Raw genomic sequence first — 16,583 nt, 5'->3', positions numbered from 1 at the left:
ATCCTCCACCCACTTACAGGGTGGTGTAATATATATTATTATATATCTTTTTTAGTTCTTAGTTTACACTATAAATTAAAGAAGAAACTGATATTACCACCTTTATTCTTTATTCCAACAAGATATTAAAAAAAGTTATTGCTTATATTTAAATCTAATGGTAATATAAATAAAATAGACTTGAATCTCCACTCATCATCTGTCAAAGCCCTCGACGGCGGGGTGGGAGGAGGCGAGATACTCATGGTTGCGGCTGACATGCGCCGTCCAAAGATTGCCGAGTGGGATTCAACAACATCCAAAACCACATAGCTTATAGGTTAAAGTAATGTATGGTGAGTAAGTTCAAGTGATAAGGAAAAAGGGAAAAAAGAAGATGTTGACGAGAGTGGGATTTGAACCCACGCCCCTTTCGAGACTGGAACCTTACTCCAGCGCCTTGGACCGCTCGGCCATCTCGCCTTAAGATGTTGGACACGCTTAATTTTTGCATACTTCAGAGAATATACACGTGAGGCTAAGCTTAGCCCAATCGGGACACATTGGAGACGGGCACCTTCAAAAGACCCGCAAAAAAGTTGCGCGTTTTCCAGCGCTGCTTCAAGCCGACTTCTTCCAACCCCATGCGCTCTCCTCATCGTCTGAGTGTCTAGAAAGTGTATCTTCGCTCCGTTCGCTGTGAAATCCTACGGACTTTGGTATCCTATTCCGCCATTGTGGGGTTCCCCACGGGATACTGACCAGCACATCGTACGCCTACCTCCGAGCTTCATACAACCTAGCTGTCTAACACCCTCCAAAGTCGCATCATCTCACCCACAGGCCGTCCTCCATCCGACAACTCCTCAACCAAATGAGCGTGCCAAAGCGCAAAAGGGACAGCAACGGTGCGCCGAGGCGCGACACGTTGTTACCTACCCGCGAAGGAGAAGAGACTCTTTACATCAACAGCAACAAGAAGAAGCTCAAGGTCTACAAATCTGACAAGAAGTCCCGCAAGTCGGTCGAATCGAAACCCGACGAAGACGTTCCAACAGATGCATCTCCCCTCTCCGAGTCGGAAGAACCGGAGGTCGCAGCCTCGCCCGTCCCCCCGCGGAAGCCCACAAGGCCCGCCGCCTCCCCCTCTGCCTCCCCGCCCCCGGAGAAAGTGAGCAAGAGGAAGTCCACGGCCATCGAACCGGCGACGCCCGACCAGGATGACAGTAACCCGTTCCTCAGAGAGAAGACCAAGCGCCGGCGCCGGGGTTCCGACGGCGGCGGCCTCGTTGGACACTTCACGCCGGACGAGGTGAGCGCGCTGGAGAAATTCAAGGTCAGCTTCTGCAACACCTATGGGATCCGAGGCCCCACGTTCGACACCATGGTGCAGCACTCGGCCCGCGAGAAGGAGACCTTCCCCAGCGAGGCGGGGATCACCAAACCCGAATTCTGGCGCGCCATTTACAGTGTCCACCCGAAGCGAGACAAGCGGTCCGTCTACCGATTCATGAGACGGCATTTCCAGGACTCGCAGCAGAAGCCGCACGCGTGGACCCCTCTCCAGGACCAGGAACTCATCGAGCTCCATGAGAAGTATGGACCGAAATTTGCGTACATTGCGAAGCTGCTCGGGCGGAGCGACGACGATGTCGTCCAGCGGTGGAAGAACCGGCTTCAGCATCGGAACACGATGAGGTCGGGTCCGTGGTCTCAAGAAGAGTCGACCAGGTTGCTGGAGATTCTACAGGACGCCTATACCCAATTCAAGGCTGAGGGCAAGGTCGAAGCAAGCAAGGATGTATATGAGATGGATTGGGGCATGGTACAGTGGGGCTATGTTAGTAGAGACATGGGATTCACTCGATCGCGGCAACAATGTGCGGACAAATGGCGCAAGGTCAGAGGCAAGGTATTGGAGAAGCGTCGCTATGGCCAGCCTGACGCTGTGTATGACCCTGCGTCGGAGACGAGGCCGTCCGCCCGAAGAGCCAGGTCGCAATCCCATCCCCAGGGCGCCACCCCAGATAAGAACTACAAGAGCTCCGAGTATGTGGATGAGTCGGACGAGGATGAGGCAAAGCCGGATGACAAGACCGCCGACGGGAGCACGCCCTCCAAGAAGCAAGCATCACCGCGGGATGCTGCTCCGAAGACGCCCACGTCAAAGTCGAAAAGCTCAGAGGCGCCCCAAGTCGATGAAACTCCGCAGGAAACCGAGGAGCTATCGGAACCTTCCCCTACGCCCACTAAGACGCATGCGGTTGAACCGCCCAAGAACGACACCGATAGTGACGACGACTCCTCCGATGACTCTGAAAGTTCAGCCAGCAGTGATAACGACAGTGACAGCTCAAGCGAGAGTGAGGAGTCAGATGACGAGGAAGGAAAGCAATCAAAGCCCGTCCAGTCAACACCCCCTCTGAAGCCCGAACGTACTAGCCCCGTTGAGACCTCGTCATCCGATAGCGAATCGTCGTCCTCAAGCGAAGATGACTCTAGCACCGATAGTCCAAGTGATTCTGATAGCTCGAGTGACTCGGATGAGGACGAAGATGATGTCAAACCTCCCACGGACGAACAGAAGATCAAGCGGCGGTCTCCTTCCCTCCCTAATCCAACTGCTTCGAACCGCAATTTCGCAAGCCGGAACATCAAAATGGAACCGGACGACTTCTTTTCAAACAGCGATTAGCTTTTGGGTAGCAGTCTGCCAGGAGTCGCTTTCTTGGCCATGTGAAGGAAAAAGAAGTCTAGACCAGTGTTGATCCTTGGACAGGACGTTGTGATAGAGTTTCATTCGTGATAGCTTATGATATCCAAAACTAGCGTTGCTTTTGCCCCAACATGGGCACGTGTTCTGAGCTTTATACCAGCATTAATCGTAATCAACATTCAATATACAACCCGTACACCAGCATACCAATATCAAAAGCAAAATTCTAAAGCTCATCCTTGTCCCAAGTGGAAGGATGTTCCTCGTCTTCCTCTTCAACGGGGACATCCTCCTGTTCTTTCTCCTGGGCGACTCTCTTCGCCAACGCTGCAATCTCATCATCATACTCGGTCCACTCCGGAACCTGTCGCCGCGCGCGGTCCAACTTGGGCTCCTTCGTCTGCGGGTTATTGCAGAGATCGATTGTCCTCGCTTGACCAAGCGCTTCATCGGAGCACCATGTCTCGCACCACAGCCATTCCTGCGGAAGACTCTTGATGGGGATGTGGTGTTGCATGTGGTTGGGTAAGTCCTGATCGAGGTTACTCAGACTGTTGGGATCGGCGGAGAGCATCTGGTACTGGCCGCGGAGACGATCGCCCGCAGCCAGGGCGCGGAAGCGGCTCAGATCGACGACATAGAGCGCCGAGATATGGTAGGGCTGGCCGCGGAGGAAGGTCTTCCAGTAGCCCTGTTTCCAGAAGCGGAAACCCTCCATCTCTTCGCGCGAGTCGCACATGGGGGTGAAGCCGTACGGAGCGCCCTCCAGATCCAGAGAGACGAGATCGTACATGTCCGTGCGGACGATCTGGTCGGCATCTACGAAGATAACCTTGTCTAGCGAGAGGGGGAATAGGACGTCGAGGAATAGGATCTTGTAGCCCCAGATCTCGCGCTGTTTCTCACGTTGTGCGCGCAGCCAGTGGGGCCATTTGTAGGTGACCATCTCGTAGGAGAATCCGTACTCCTTGGCTAGATGGGGAAGGAATTCCTTGAAAGACGGGGAGAGGAATTGTTCGATAAACCAGAATTTCACCGAGTGTTTTGTGTTCCGCATGACGGAGACCATCATGATGTTGAGCATGCGCTCGTAGAGATGGCCGCTGGCGACAGAGAAGATGTTGATGTCCGCTTGTTTCTCGGAAGCGCCCTTTGAGCCAACTCCGACGCTCGAGAGGACGCCCGAGGCGAAGTTCAGACCCTTGGAAACATAGTCCATGGGTGAACCGGGGCGAGGCCCGGTTTCCAGAACATCTTCATCCTCATAGCCCTTCTTACGTGACAGGCGGGGGAAGAGTGTCTTGCCCTGGAAGGAGAGAAGAGACACTTCGTTGTTTTCATCGCCTGGCTGGGGGCTATACCCAAGACCACCCACACTATCGAGGTTGAAAATGCGCTCACTGCGACCTGGCTTGAGATTAATTTTCCACAGCCCAGGCTGGGCTTTGAACTGGAAATATCCCAGATTAGCCATGATAATGGTGTCGGCGAAGTATGGGTGGTCTTCAGTTCCGAGGACCAACTGAACACCTCTGGGAGGGCTCTGCGTGGTCAGGTCGCGGGAGTGACCCTCAATCAAGATATGCTCCAAGGCATAGATAGCATCGACGTCGGATCCTTCTTTCAGCGAGCTTAGCTTGATGTTGTCAAGGTCATAGATAGAGTCCTGAGGAGCCACGAGCCAAGGAGATGGTACGTCCATGCCCAATGTAAGAAGCGCTTCAACTGGAACTCCCGAGAACGAGGCGCCGGGTCTTGAGAGTGACCCATCGTCATTGAAGGATGGCTCTGAGTCCAAGACGTAGCGGTAGAACCGTTTGGTAGGAAGCTCACTAATTTCCTCCCGTGGATTTAAGAACAGCCGAAGCCGTACGCTTGCGAGTTTTGAGAGAACCTTCAAAATTGGAAGCCATCTTTGGGCGACCTCAGAAGTAGGATCGAGAGAAGCGACAATTGTGATCGCTGGGTCTTCGGAATTGGAGACCGTTATAACAGAATCAGAGTCGCTCCATCTGTCATATAAGTTCATCCGGATTTCCGACGTGCTTTCAAAGATGCCCTCAGGTACATCTGAGATAGTTGACAGGGTTGCGAGTGAAGTCAACTTCGCAAACGCCAGGGGGTTGGCGAGCTTTGATCCGAACCCAAGGGCTCTGGAGGCCTTTGTAACTGGGCCTATCCGTTTGGCCTGTTCGTAGCCCAGAAGCGCATCTATGTCTTCGGGAGTCACCACGCTGTCATCCTGCATAGGCCCAATCACTCTTCCATTCACTATAAACCCGGCCTGACCTGCTTCGAAGCCGAGATCATACGCCAAGGATTGTTGCGTTTCCCAAAATGAAGCAATCTCTTCTGCCTCCTTGGCCGAGACCGTGGTGCTGCCCGAAGTGATCATTTCCAAGAGTTTCTCGCCATCAGTTTCTTTTCCGTCCTTCAATAGACGGTAAACAGATGCGGATCGACCAGGACTAGACGTATACGTCGTGGGGTTGTGCATAAATAGTACTTCAGTCTCGCTATGTCCTTTCCGGCTGCCAAGAGCAGCTTTAAGTAATTTGAGACCGAAATCTGTATCGAAGTCGCCCACAACAACCATATATGCACTTTCCAGGGAATCCTCCTCGTCTGAAGGTAAGCGGGGTGTGGCTTCTAGATTCTCCTGCTGAGAACCTGCGATACCAGCCAAGTCCACGACTTTGATGTCCTTAGGGTCCTCGGGTATGACCCAAGGGTTGCGTCGATCGAAAGCATCGGAAAGGAAGAAGCCAGGAATCCACGAGTCTTCGTCAAGCAGGCCTTCGAAAATGCTCTGCTGAATCAATTGCAAGTCCCTGTTCACTCGCATGCTCATGTCCTGCACCCAGCTCTCGCCTCTGGTGATGGGGACGCCGTTGACGAAAAGAGGAGGAATTTCTCCATTGATACCAAGTCTGCTCTGGTAATCAAGTGTCCGCGACACCAAGCCATCGAGCTCAATATCCTGTAGGACCTCTTCGAACGACAGAGCTTTCTTGTCGGCGCGAACGTTCCGGTCTTGGATCGCAGACTGGAAACAGCCCTTATCAGGGGTGGTAAACCTATTTTTGGCAGTAGACTAGTCACGTTAGCAACCGAATGTTGTTGTGTAGCATCTTCGGGACATACTTCTTCCAGGTATTTAATCAAGCTGGAAAGACCGAATGTTTCGTGGAGATAATGTGCAACTTTGAGTTGAGCTGCAGAGCCCGGAGAAGATCCAGTTGGGACCAAGCCAAACCGGACTGGAATCTTCTTCATGACAAAGACCTGGATCGTCTGGACTACCAGGTTCATGTCTTCGGCATTAGTCAGATCGACCGGAACAACGATGTTGTGGGCATCGCGGCGCACAGGAGGAAGTTGTCCCGGGTATGTGCGTTGCAGGAACTGTGAGTGTTAGCAAAGAAGATAGCCAAAAGAAATGGGAGTACGCACAGCGGTCAGGTCGCTAGGCCAGGACTCGTATTTCGCGTCTTTTTCAAGATCATTCAACCATATTATGACCTTACCGCCCTCAATATCATCGCGATAATTGTATCGCTGAGACGCATCCTGTGCCATGGCCTTCGCAATATACTCATGGGAGAGAAGGTCAACAGCCTCCTGGGCCGAGAGACCCAGATCCCGGAATTTATCGATGAGCCTCCGCTCGCGACGCAGATGGTCGGAGAGGGAGAAGGCATCCACTTGCCGGGAATTGATTTGCACGCCGTTGATCCACATGACATTTACGCCGGGAGGCAGCATCTGCAGCCTGCTAAAGCGGATGTCCTTCAGGAGGGACGCAGAAGCATTGTGCGCAGCGACCTTTGAGGAGTATTTGGGGAAATCCTGCGACAGCTGGACGAGGGTGTCGAGCGGATTCTCACTGTCCATCACATAGCTGACCGTGTTCACCCCCAGCCGCGATACCTCGGACGAGGACAGCGGCCGAAGGTCATCGGGAGCGTCCCCTTCGGCTGTGCCGGGCTTGGTGTCCCTTCCCTCAGCATCCCGATCATCGATGACGATATAATCAGTGCGCTTCAAGGCAAGTTCAACCCCGTAACCGGAGACAAAAAGAGGTCGCCGGATCCAATTCTGTGGAGGCCGGTACCGGACACGATACGAGATCTGGCCTTCCTTGGCCAGAGATACCAAGGTCTGGTGGAAGTCTCGGAACATTGGGGCCGTCACGTCGGCGTACAGGACAGCCGAAGGCAGGGACGGGTCACCGAATACTCGATCAAAGGGGAGTTCCTTCGGATCCCTGAGGTCGAAGAGCTATTAATACAAAGCCCACACAGAACGCCGATATGTAGTTCCAACTCACATGTCTCCGAGAACATCCTGCTGAGCACGTTCCATCGTAGCGGAACAGTACTGTTTCCCCTCCGAGTGTACCCAGACCGGACAGACGGCATCCTGAGCCGCCATTAAGGAGTGCTGAACCGAAGCATTATAGTACTGGTAATGAGCGGCGATTCGAGGAGTAGCGGATCGGATCGCAAGAGAGAGTTTGAAGGACGACAGGGTTTCTGGGGTCTTGAGATGACCATCCTCGTGGACGACCTGTAAAAAGCGATCGTAAATTTCCTTATCGGAGACGGCATCATCGAATGCGCCGCCCGCAATGCGATCGAGTAAGGGGAAATACGCTGTAGAGTTCTCCTCGGCGACCGTTTCTCTATACAGCAAGAATACGTTAGCTATCGAGGTAACGGAGAACCCCAACGCCAGGAAGACACAGAGCCGAGCTTACAGGAGCTCTAGGAGATATGGCGCCGAGTCGAATGAGGCTTGTAAAGCAACGTTGACTGATGGGCTTGCCTGGACCAGACAAGCCAGGAGGGCAGCAACAGTTATACTCGCTCGCCAGGAGGCGATTAACCGGAGCGGAGACACCATTTTTGCTGCCTATCGGGTTCGCTCAGGACGAAGAAGCAACGGAATGGGCGAATCCAAGAGAAATCACAAAAGCCACAGTAGTGGAGATCTATCGATGCCCACGGCTGGATAGCTATCTTGTTCCGAGATGGAGAGCTAGCTTATGTCGCAAGCATCACGATGGAGAGATTGTGTTTCGAGAAGACCACAGACCGCGAAGAATCCCAAATGATTGAGTATGCATCCGGGAGATATGGACGGATCTCCAACAGCACAGGGCTTAGGTGGAACATTGGAGGGAGGAGGAGCTTCTTCTGGCCACCGTCGCCGCTGTTGACGCCAATCCTCCGGCGGGCGCAGCGGCCACTTGCGCAGAACTTCCGTCATTGTTTACAGACCTACAACTTATACTTCAGGAGCAACAAGCACATTCGTAAGACATTATCATCACATTTTTCGGTCATTGATCAGTCCCTTTTCCTTTCCTTCCACCCCAATATATCAACCCATGCATAGAGATGTTGAACTCCCCAATCCTGAATCCGAAGAACACAAATCATATCAGATGCCCAACTCCAGAACGCTTCCAACCATGTATAAACAAGTGCTTTTGTCTTGCCTCTCTTTTCGCAACAGAACACAAAATAAATCCCAACAGTAAGATACAATCCCTCAAGTTACCCCTGGAGAACCTCGGTGCTGGGTTGTTTGGAATGGGGCCGTTTACGGCTTGTGGCCTCCCAGATCAGTCGCTTGCGTTTCATCTCTTCACCTTCGAAAAATGACTCCTGGCGGGGGCTGTTGGTAGGCAGGTTTTCCGATCGAGCGTGGAGAGCACTCGTCGACCGCATCTTCTTCAGGCCCTTGACTTTGCCAGTATCGCCGAGCTTGCGGAGCTCCCGAGCTAGCCGTTCGAGGGTGGATGCCCCGGTCTTGAATGGCAAGGTGGGGAGATTCTTTGTGGGGAAGGGAGGCAGTGGCTTATCCAGAACGGAGTCAGAGCTGGTGGTACTGTGGATGGAGGGGGCTGGGAGTCTCTCTGACGAGCCGAAGCTAATGCCCGAATCCACCTTCCGGCCCTTATGAGTACCAGACTGAGCTTCCTCGTTGGGCTCGAAGCTGGCCGGGCTTCTCACCATCATGCACTCGTCAATGATATCGTTAGTGATGCGGAGGTATTTATCTAGGGCGTCCCGAACCAGCGGCCACCCGAACCTCTCTCCCTCAGGGGCCCCCTGTGCCATCATCTTATCGAGGATCTCTTTTCCGTTCACGCCTCTGGCCGAGATGTACCGGAAGAAACCATCCCGGTGGGACTTGAGGATGTGCGGCGTCAGTTGGGAGGTGGGTGTGACGGTGGACTCCGTGACCGGGGGAAACAGAGTATTCAGCATGGCGACGCAGTTGGCCTTGTTGTACGGTTCCATCAACATCTCGTTGATCAAGGTCCACCGACGAATACCGATGTAAATTTGGGTGTAGAGGGCCTCGGCTTTGCGACTCTGGACACTGATGGTTTCAACCCAAGCCAAGACGCCCGGATGCTTTTTGGCAAACTCCGAGTTCACACGGAAATCGTCTTGCTCCAATTGGAGTCGCTGGAATGCTGCCGCCACCTCCTTGCGGCGCCGGATATCGAGATCCTTCAGGTAGTCGAGACCGGTCAAGGCCTGAGGGAAATCAACATCTTCCAGGTGAGGGGTGAAACAACGACGCAGGAATGAGGTGACAAAGCTGGGCGGAAGGGAACAGGGTTGAGAGCGGACACGAGATGCATGGTGGGTTACCAGAGCCCGAAAGTCGGCAGCACTGGTCGTTGGTTCATCCTTATGAGAGGACAGTGAGGATTTGGATGAACTGGAGGAGTGGTGGCTGAAAGCTGTCTCAGGAGGACGGTTACTCGGCGGCGGTTGTCTTGTGGGGTTGCAGTTCAAGGAGTACATGGTGCGTAACGGGATCTCGTATGAACCGGGATAGCGGAAGCAGTGGTCGAGGATCCAGATGAGAGAGGAGCCATCCGGGGCGTCCAGGTGGTCGGAGTGAGCCATGATTTTAGGGTAGGAGAGAGAGAAGCAGGTGCAAGAAGTAGTAGGTGAAAAATAAAACGAGGGAAGAACGAGGTAAATGAACGGGTGCTACGACAGGATATAAAAAGGGACGGAGGGGTTCACGAGGCTGGTTTGCAACCAAGGGCAGGGAAATTGGGTGTACGACGTGATAGGAGATGCAGAGCAGGTTGAAATCGACAAGAGGTGCTGTGGTGCGCAATAACAGCGGGCATTACTTGGGTGTAACGTAGGAGAAGCCCATAGCACGAACGATGGGGCAGATCACGTCCGAGCTCCTTTGACAGGGAGAAGGAGGCTTATAGTTTCATTCGGAATCAGACAGAAGAAACCCCTTGGGAAGGAGGCGGGTTGAAGGCTCCAGCCGTTCGACAGAGGAGACAAACGTAGCCACGGTGGAGGGGGAAAAAAAAAAACGTCGGATCGTCGAAGACCACGGATTATTCTTTGTTCGTTTGCCCGAAGGACAGAAATTGAACAAATGGAATTGCGTGGAAGAGTTCTCGAACGGAGGTGCAGCGGTTGCACGGAAAACAATAGTGAGCGGTTGCTGTCAAAGCAAACGTACCGAGGTCGAGGAAGACTCGTCAAGAGTGAGGGGAGAGAGAGAGAAACTAGAAAACGAAGGACGCGAGAGATGAAGTATAGGGGAAAAGGGAGAGTGAGACAAGAACGAGGTAATGAAGGAAGTGGATGTGAGAGAGAGGGAGGGAGAGAAGAAGAGAAGGTCTCAGGCTTAAGAAGGAAGTCCGTCAGTGCGGGATGGCGGGAGGCAGGTGGAGCCTCAGGCAGTCCAGACTCTTTTTCCCTGATCCGATCGCGTCTCCCGTATCCAGTTCCATGGATCATCGCCTTCTCATGTTTACTTTGTCGAAAACTTCCGACATATTCACAATTATTCCTCGCGCCTGTATGTTGTATTGGTTCTCCTACCTCCTATTATTCCTCCTATCGTCAATCATCGTCTCTCTTCCCCCGTCCTCCTCACTCCATCCTTCCATGCGATGGATCAATCCAGGGCTCCCGCGTAACGCTTCCCGGCCCCGGTAGGCTGGGTTTGGACCGTTCGGAAGACACGCTCCGCCCTTAGTTTATGCGCTAACTGTGCGAGGGGCAAACTTCCCTCGAGGGGTTTAACTTCCTCGGTGGCGGTGGTGGATGGGGGATCAGTGCGTCCCCTCTCGTCTCGCAGATATCTTGCAGACCATCCGGATCTCCCGCGGAGAGTTCCATCTGTACATGCCAATGTATCTTGTACATATGCGCATGCATCATGTCCATTACCCGGGAGTAAGGAGATTGGGTAACGGATCCATCACCGACGGAGGGCTGTCAATCTCAGTGGGTCCTATCGGGCCACGCAAGCGTACCGTCTAGTGGGTGATCTATTAATATTTGACAAGAGAAGGCCCATTTATCGATCGATCATCAAGGTCAGCCGATGAGGAGACAGTCAACGAGGTACCAGAGCTTCCGTCTCAATAATAATGAGGAATATCATTTCCCCTGACCCAACGACCTGTCAACGATGGATCCGCGTCCCGGCGCATTGGATTGGGAATGGACCTTCGGCTTAAGCCTACCATCCCGTCTACCTGAAACAACTCAAATGGAGCCCCCCAAGCTCGTCTCGGTTCCTCTTTTGGTTGATCTCTGGTCGAGCGAGGTCTGCGGCCCTCCCACGATGACTGTCTCACTCCACACGGCACGACCCCATCTACGCAGTACGCAGTCCACCCCATCGGCTGCCTATGTCGTTAAACTTTGCAGAATCAAGGACTCCAGAGGTCTTGCATCCCACCTGGTGAGCGCCAAAAATCCCTCGGTCTTCGCTATCCAAAAACCCAATCAGGGTCTAAGTTCCCGGTAGTTACCCTCGGGCGCCTCCGAGGAGGATTGCCATTCATCCCGGAAAAAGCAATATTCTTCGGCACATCATGCGAGAGAAACAAGGGCTGCCTTGACTTCCGGCCAGGGCACGCCTGCGATTGGATAGAGTCGCTCCAAATTTCAGTCGTTACGATTCCAACCACATTTGCCTTGCCAGATGTGGTCATCAGGGCTGTGCCCACGGGATCCCCCTCGGATAGCTTGAAGAACACCAAACTGATCCCGCCATTTGCTTTATCAATATCGTCACATTGCCCACGCGGACAGATAGCCAAATAATTATGAAAGCGACCGTGTTACGGAGATAGCATTGGGACTTTCCGGTTCCTCCCGCGCTCGTAATGATGTTCACATTGTCGGGATCCGAGCGCATCTATCCGAGTTGGACGGACCTTTCTTCCGCGAAAGTCATTTCCGAAGGATTAGATATGTGACAGGTAAAGCTCACATGGCACTTCGATGAATTGCACGGTGTAAACGTAGACTACCTTCTGCTATTCCCACCGCAATAGCCGTGAACGACCTTAATAGAACCCGAGTTTTGGGAAGCCGTGAGCTTGCCTGGTTTCTGGGACTTATGGAGTCGTCGAAGCGCACCCCATTATACTGTAGTCCGAGACACCTGACTGCCTTAGGCCTAGATAGAGGAAGCTCGGCATCTCATCTGTGAATGCATATACACGTATCTTCTTCCTTGATGGCATTCTTGAGTTTGTCTCGACTCACTACAGCGATTAATGGGTCATGGTTTCTCATGTACTACAGGGGACTAGGATGTGCACCCAATCAATCGTACTAGGTTCCTGGCCGCATAGCTACAGCGGGCAGCATATCTATTTCAATGGGATGCAGACGAGTCAGCCGGTTGGCGTTCGTCTTTCTCAAATAACCGCTCAATGCTTTCAAGGCTGCGACCCTTTGTCTCCGGCATCAGGACACAGACGGCGACAGCGACCAGCGTAGAAAAGCCATAGAGAAAGTATGGCCCACTCGGCGATGAAAGCAAGAACAACGGGGCCGTGAAGGTCACGACAAAGTTTACAATCCAGTTCCCAAGGAGCTCCACGGCGCAGACCTTAGCTCGCAGTCGTGTGGGGATAATCTCCGAGGCATAGATCTTGCCCACCTACATTGCGGACAGGATTCATTAGTCCACTACCTTGATGCTGGGAGCAAACCCACGTCAAGTACGTGTACCGGAAGACTCACCACTGCCCAAGACCAGGAGAAGTTGGCCACGAAAATATAAATTAACACGATGATGGTCCACTGCGCCGCTGTGGACGTTAAAACTACTGTCTCCGCAGTAGCATGCCCAAAGCGTGCATACAAGGATCCGATGACGATAAAACAGCCGGCCATCGCAGAACCTCCAATAATCAGAGGCATCCGGCGACCCCAGCGGTCAACCCAGATTTGAGCTGGGATGGTACAGACCAACATAACAATCCCGGTGACGCCGGACGAAAGGAACGCGGATTTCTGGGACGTGAAACCAGCCTGTTTGAAGAGCATCGGGGCATAATACAAGACGACGTCAATCTACTCTGGCTGTCAGTGCTCATTGGCGAGAAAAAGGCGAACGGAACGGTCACGGCCTTACCCCGGTCAACTGCTGGAAAGACATCAAGAAGATCCCCAGTGCCGTCCGACCAATATACTTCCGCTGAAAGATCTCCGCGAAAGACGCTGCCTTCTCCTGTCGACCTGATAGCAAACTTTGCTGAATCTCCACAAGCTCCGAGGTAGCCGCCGATGCTGTTCGCAGCTTGTGCAAAACACGCTGGGCCTCGCCAGGGCGGCCGACTTGCACAAGCCATCGCGGGGAGAACGGCATGAAGGCCATCCCGAGGGCAAAAATGGCAGCAATGGCGGCCTGGATTATAAAAAGGACTCTCCAGGCCATACTACCAGGAAGGTTCTGAGTCCCAAAGGCGATAAAATACCCGGCCATGATGCCGAAGACAACCGCAAACTGCAACGAGCAGGCCGCGACCCCCCGGATGTCTGCGGGGGCAATCTCTACCAGATACACAGTCACTACGGAGATAGCCTGACCCATGCCGACACCGGTGATCAGGCGTGCCACGATGAGGCTGGCGAAGTTGGGGGATGCAGCGGATATGACAGTACCAATGAGAGAGATGACGCCTCCCAGAAGGATGCCATATTTTCGAGAGATACGGTCTGAGACATGTCCACTTGCTAGGGAAGAGACGGACGAAGAAAGCAGGATGCAGGAAACGTAGATACCTTGTTGTGTGGAGGACAGGCGGCCTATGGTGGTGTCAAACTGACGCATTTGAGTGATAGGGCCGATCGAGCCTGCCCGACGCCCGTAGTTAGCGTTGGTACTTTAGAGACCTGTGTGAGAAGATAGTGCGTCTTGCACGCTTACCTGTATCTAAGCCGTATAGGAGCCCTGCTAGGGACACATGGCCGGCAATTAGGAATACATTTTGTGTAGGTGAGAGCATCTCTATCGCTGTAGTCGCTCAATCCCAACAGACCGGGGAGAGAAGTAATAAGGAATCTGGACAGGATTGGAAATCCCATAGAGTTACAGTGAGATCGCCGTAGTTTGCGTGTTTATCGCTAGTATAGTCAGGGTTACATTGCAGGAACGGGAAGAGAGACAGGGATTATATGCCCGAAGGTGACATCTATAACTGCGGCCTCTTAACCCTACTTGGTAAGCCGGGCCTGTCTAGTTAGAATAAGACAGTATCCATCGGACGCCCAAAAGCCACATCATGCGTCTTATGCACACCTACACCATTCCCATTACCCCCACCCCATTGGTAAGCATCAGAACACGTTTGAAAGGAGGAACTCCTTCGACTCGGACAATTCGTCGCAGACAAGGTCAGGGCCAAGAGCAGCCAAGTCATCTGTCCCATAATTACCAGTGGCCACCGAGATGACAAGGCACCCGGAATGCTTTGCACACTCGATATCTAAGGGAGTATCCCCGACAATCACAACGTGGTTGGGACGCTGGTCCGGACTGTAGGTCGCCCGTATTTTAGCCAGGGAGCTCTGGACCAGAGAGACCCGGTCAAAGTGAGTGTCTCCAAAAGAGGATATATCTAGATCAAAGACACTCGAGTCGATACCTGCAGCGTAGAGTTTTGCCAGGGTGTTCGCACGCGAGTTTCCGGTCAAAATCCCAAATATTGGCCCAGGTTGGTCAAGCTTATTCTTTTGTTCACCGATCCATTGCAAGAATTCTTTCACACGAGGGCATGGCGTAACGCTCATCCCTTTTCTTAGTGACATCTCCACATACTTGGGATGGAGTCTCAGGAACTTTTCCACCACAGTCGATTTGGGAGTGATCTGATGGTAGTCGAGAATGGCATGCAGCAATCCCAAGTCAGTGCGCCCATTAAGATTCACATGTGTATTCGAGAGCGTGATACTTTTTCCGGTCAAAGAACTCAGGCACGAGAAATATGCATCCACACTCAGGTCGTGGGAGGAGCAAAGCGTCCCATCCACATCAAAGAGGATAACCTTTCGGGGTCGAGTAGTGGGAATGTTAACCAGAACCCGAAGTAGCTCGCGCGAACCCGTGAAGGCGGTACGTCCATGCAAGAAGCGGTGATTATCAACAACATAACCCTGGCCAGGCTCTAAAGACACATGGAAGGCGCACCGAGACATGACCTCGAGCAATTCCGACACACGGAGGATCACGGAGGCGGAAAACTGGATACCATCGTCGAACCGGAAACGGAACAGGTCAGACTGTTCATCGTATATGGGACGAAGGACAAAATTGCCATCTTCCGTGCGAAAGCTGGTATGCTTTGAACTCGTTATGAAAGAATAAAGGCTCGGGTTCTGGTTCTTGATGGTCTGAATAACGAGCTTGGTGTCAACGAAGATGGACTCTCCACCGACTTTGGACTTCTTCTGGAGAGTAGAAATTAAGACACGAGGGGGTTGATCCCATCCACTGCGATCCGTATGAAGGAATAACTCTGAATGAGAGATAGTTAGAATCTCGACCTTGGAAAGACAAAGGAGGAATTTTAGAACCTTCACTACTGTACCCTTTACCACGCAAGCTTGGAGCATAGCGGATATTGCTGATGCCAGTGCCAGGATGCTGTTCGTTACGGGGCCTTATAACTGTTCCTAAATTGGTGCCAAGCATGACGAGTGAGTCAATGCCAGAGTCTCTGATGAATGCAATTCCAGTTCGGAACAGTCTCTCTCGAATTGCTTCAATGTCAGAGGGTAAGTCGAAGACTGGCACTAGATATCAACGTTTTAGAGAAAAAGCTACAGGTTAATTGAACAGACGCACCTTGAGCCCCGAGTCCACAGTGCTGGACATCCATTTTGGAAAGTATAGCCTCTTCTACCGAATAAAGAATATAGGGATATGTTGGCTATGCCGAAACCCATTCCAGAAGGCATAATGAAATATATAGTTGAAACAATGAAAGTGTTGGCTATCAAAGCTGTGTCGAAATCTCAAGGTCTTGTTTGCTTGATATCCTCTCACTGCATTAGTGTCGACCTACTACCCTTCACTAGTTAATCATTTGCTGTCTAGCGTAGTGCTAAATGCACGCCGAAGATCACACCCTGTTTTAACACGGACAGAAAATCCGAATTTCTAACTGCATATTAAAAGTGCCATGGAAGCTGCATAGAGGCTACATGAAGGCGTTTCGGCTAGTATCCGTTGACAGCTTAGGGGCTTATTTCTACTCCAACCAACAGTATAGAGACCACTTAGAACTTGCACTGGTGACAAGATAATGCAGAAGAAGCGGGAATTCCGCCTTCGGAAAATTGCGCCTTACTCATTCCCCTAGAGGCCATATTATCTCTGTAGTATACCGCACACCGAGATCATGCCGATATCATTTCCGAGTGTAGCATGTAGGACCCAGGAGAACACACCTAACTAATGCTGACTCCTCGATCAGGCTTGCTCGCTTATAGGAAACCATGTCACCACTCCCCTCACTGACAAGCCCTAGCCATATTGTCTATACCTCCAGATGGCCCGACCCGAGATTATAGCATCA

At 52.3% G+C, this 16,583-nt stretch overlaps 5 protein-coding genes and 1 non-coding gene across 6 annotated transcripts; 1 reads left to right on the top strand and 5 right to left on the bottom strand.

Moving 5' to 3' along the window:
* Positions 1 to 380: 380 nt before the first annotated feature.
* On the bottom strand, positions 381 to 462 carry BDV59DRAFT_t148. The gene has a single exon. It is a non-coding gene; the product is annotated as a tRNA-Leu (tRNA).
* Positions 463 to 604: 142 nt separating this feature from the next.
* BDV59DRAFT_147598 (MYB DNA-binding domain protein) lies at positions 605 to 2,797 on the top strand. Its single transcript, XM_073687303.1, has one exon. It carries the CDS (start codon positions 854 to 856, stop codon positions 2,672 to 2,674), a length of 1,821 nt encoding a protein of 606 aa, XP_073543019.1. The 5' UTR covers positions 605 to 853; the 3' UTR covers positions 2,675 to 2,797.
* BDV59DRAFT_147600 (putative UDP-glucose:glycoprotein glucosyltransferase) lies at positions 2,798 to 7,864 on the bottom strand. Its single transcript, XM_073687304.1, has 5 exons — positions 7,455 to 7,864; positions 7,026 to 7,379; positions 6,149 to 6,962; positions 5,840 to 6,100; positions 2,798 to 5,789 (listed from the first exon to the last, which is right to left on the bottom strand). The coding sequence occupies exons 1-5, from the start codon at positions 7,598 to 7,600 to the stop codon at positions 2,922 to 2,924; spliced, it is 4,443 nt and encodes a 1,480-aa protein (XP_073543018.1). The 5' UTR covers positions 7,601 to 7,864; the 3' UTR covers positions 2,798 to 2,921.
* Positions 7,865 to 8,009: 145 nt separating this feature from the next.
* BDV59DRAFT_189010 (uncharacterized protein) lies at positions 8,010 to 10,338 on the bottom strand. The gene has a single exon (XM_073691540.1). It carries the CDS (start codon positions 9,625 to 9,627, stop codon positions 8,257 to 8,259), a length of 1,371 nt encoding a protein of 456 aa, XP_073543017.1. The 5' UTR covers positions 9,628 to 10,338; the 3' UTR covers positions 8,010 to 8,256.
* A 1,807-nt stretch (positions 10,339 to 12,145) lies between these two features.
* On the bottom strand, positions 12,146 to 14,177 carry BDV59DRAFT_147566 (sugar transporter). The gene is made up of 4 exons (XM_073687301.1): positions 13,934 to 14,177; positions 13,139 to 13,860; positions 12,745 to 13,077; positions 12,146 to 12,661 (listed from the first exon to the last, which is right to left on the bottom strand). The coding sequence occupies exons 1-4, from the start codon at positions 14,010 to 14,012 to the stop codon at positions 12,374 to 12,376; spliced, it is 1,422 nt and encodes a 473-aa protein (XP_073543016.1). The 5' UTR covers positions 14,013 to 14,177; the 3' UTR covers positions 12,146 to 12,373.
* BDV59DRAFT_147579 (Clavaminate synthase-like protein) lies at positions 14,178 to 15,971 on the bottom strand. The gene is made up of 3 exons (XM_073687302.1): positions 15,851 to 15,971; positions 15,580 to 15,798; positions 14,178 to 15,521 (listed from the first exon to the last, which is right to left on the bottom strand). Exons 1-3 carry the CDS (start codon positions 15,882 to 15,884, stop codon positions 14,344 to 14,346), a joined length of 1,431 nt encoding a protein of 476 aa, XP_073543015.1. The 5' UTR covers positions 15,885 to 15,971; the 3' UTR covers positions 14,178 to 14,343.
* Between the last annotated feature and the right edge of the window lie 612 nt (positions 15,972 to 16,583).

Source organism: Aspergillus ambiguus (genome assembly GCF_047715705.1).
Source record: "Aspergillus ambiguus strain CBS 117.58 unplaced genomic scaffold BDV59scaffold_60, whole genome shotgun sequence".
NCBI classification, from domain to species: Eukaryota; Fungi; Ascomycota; class Eurotiomycetes; order Eurotiales; family Aspergillaceae; genus Aspergillus; species Aspergillus ambiguus.
Note: the sequence above shows the minus strand (reverse complement) of the source record. Positions and strands in the feature narration are given on the sequence as shown.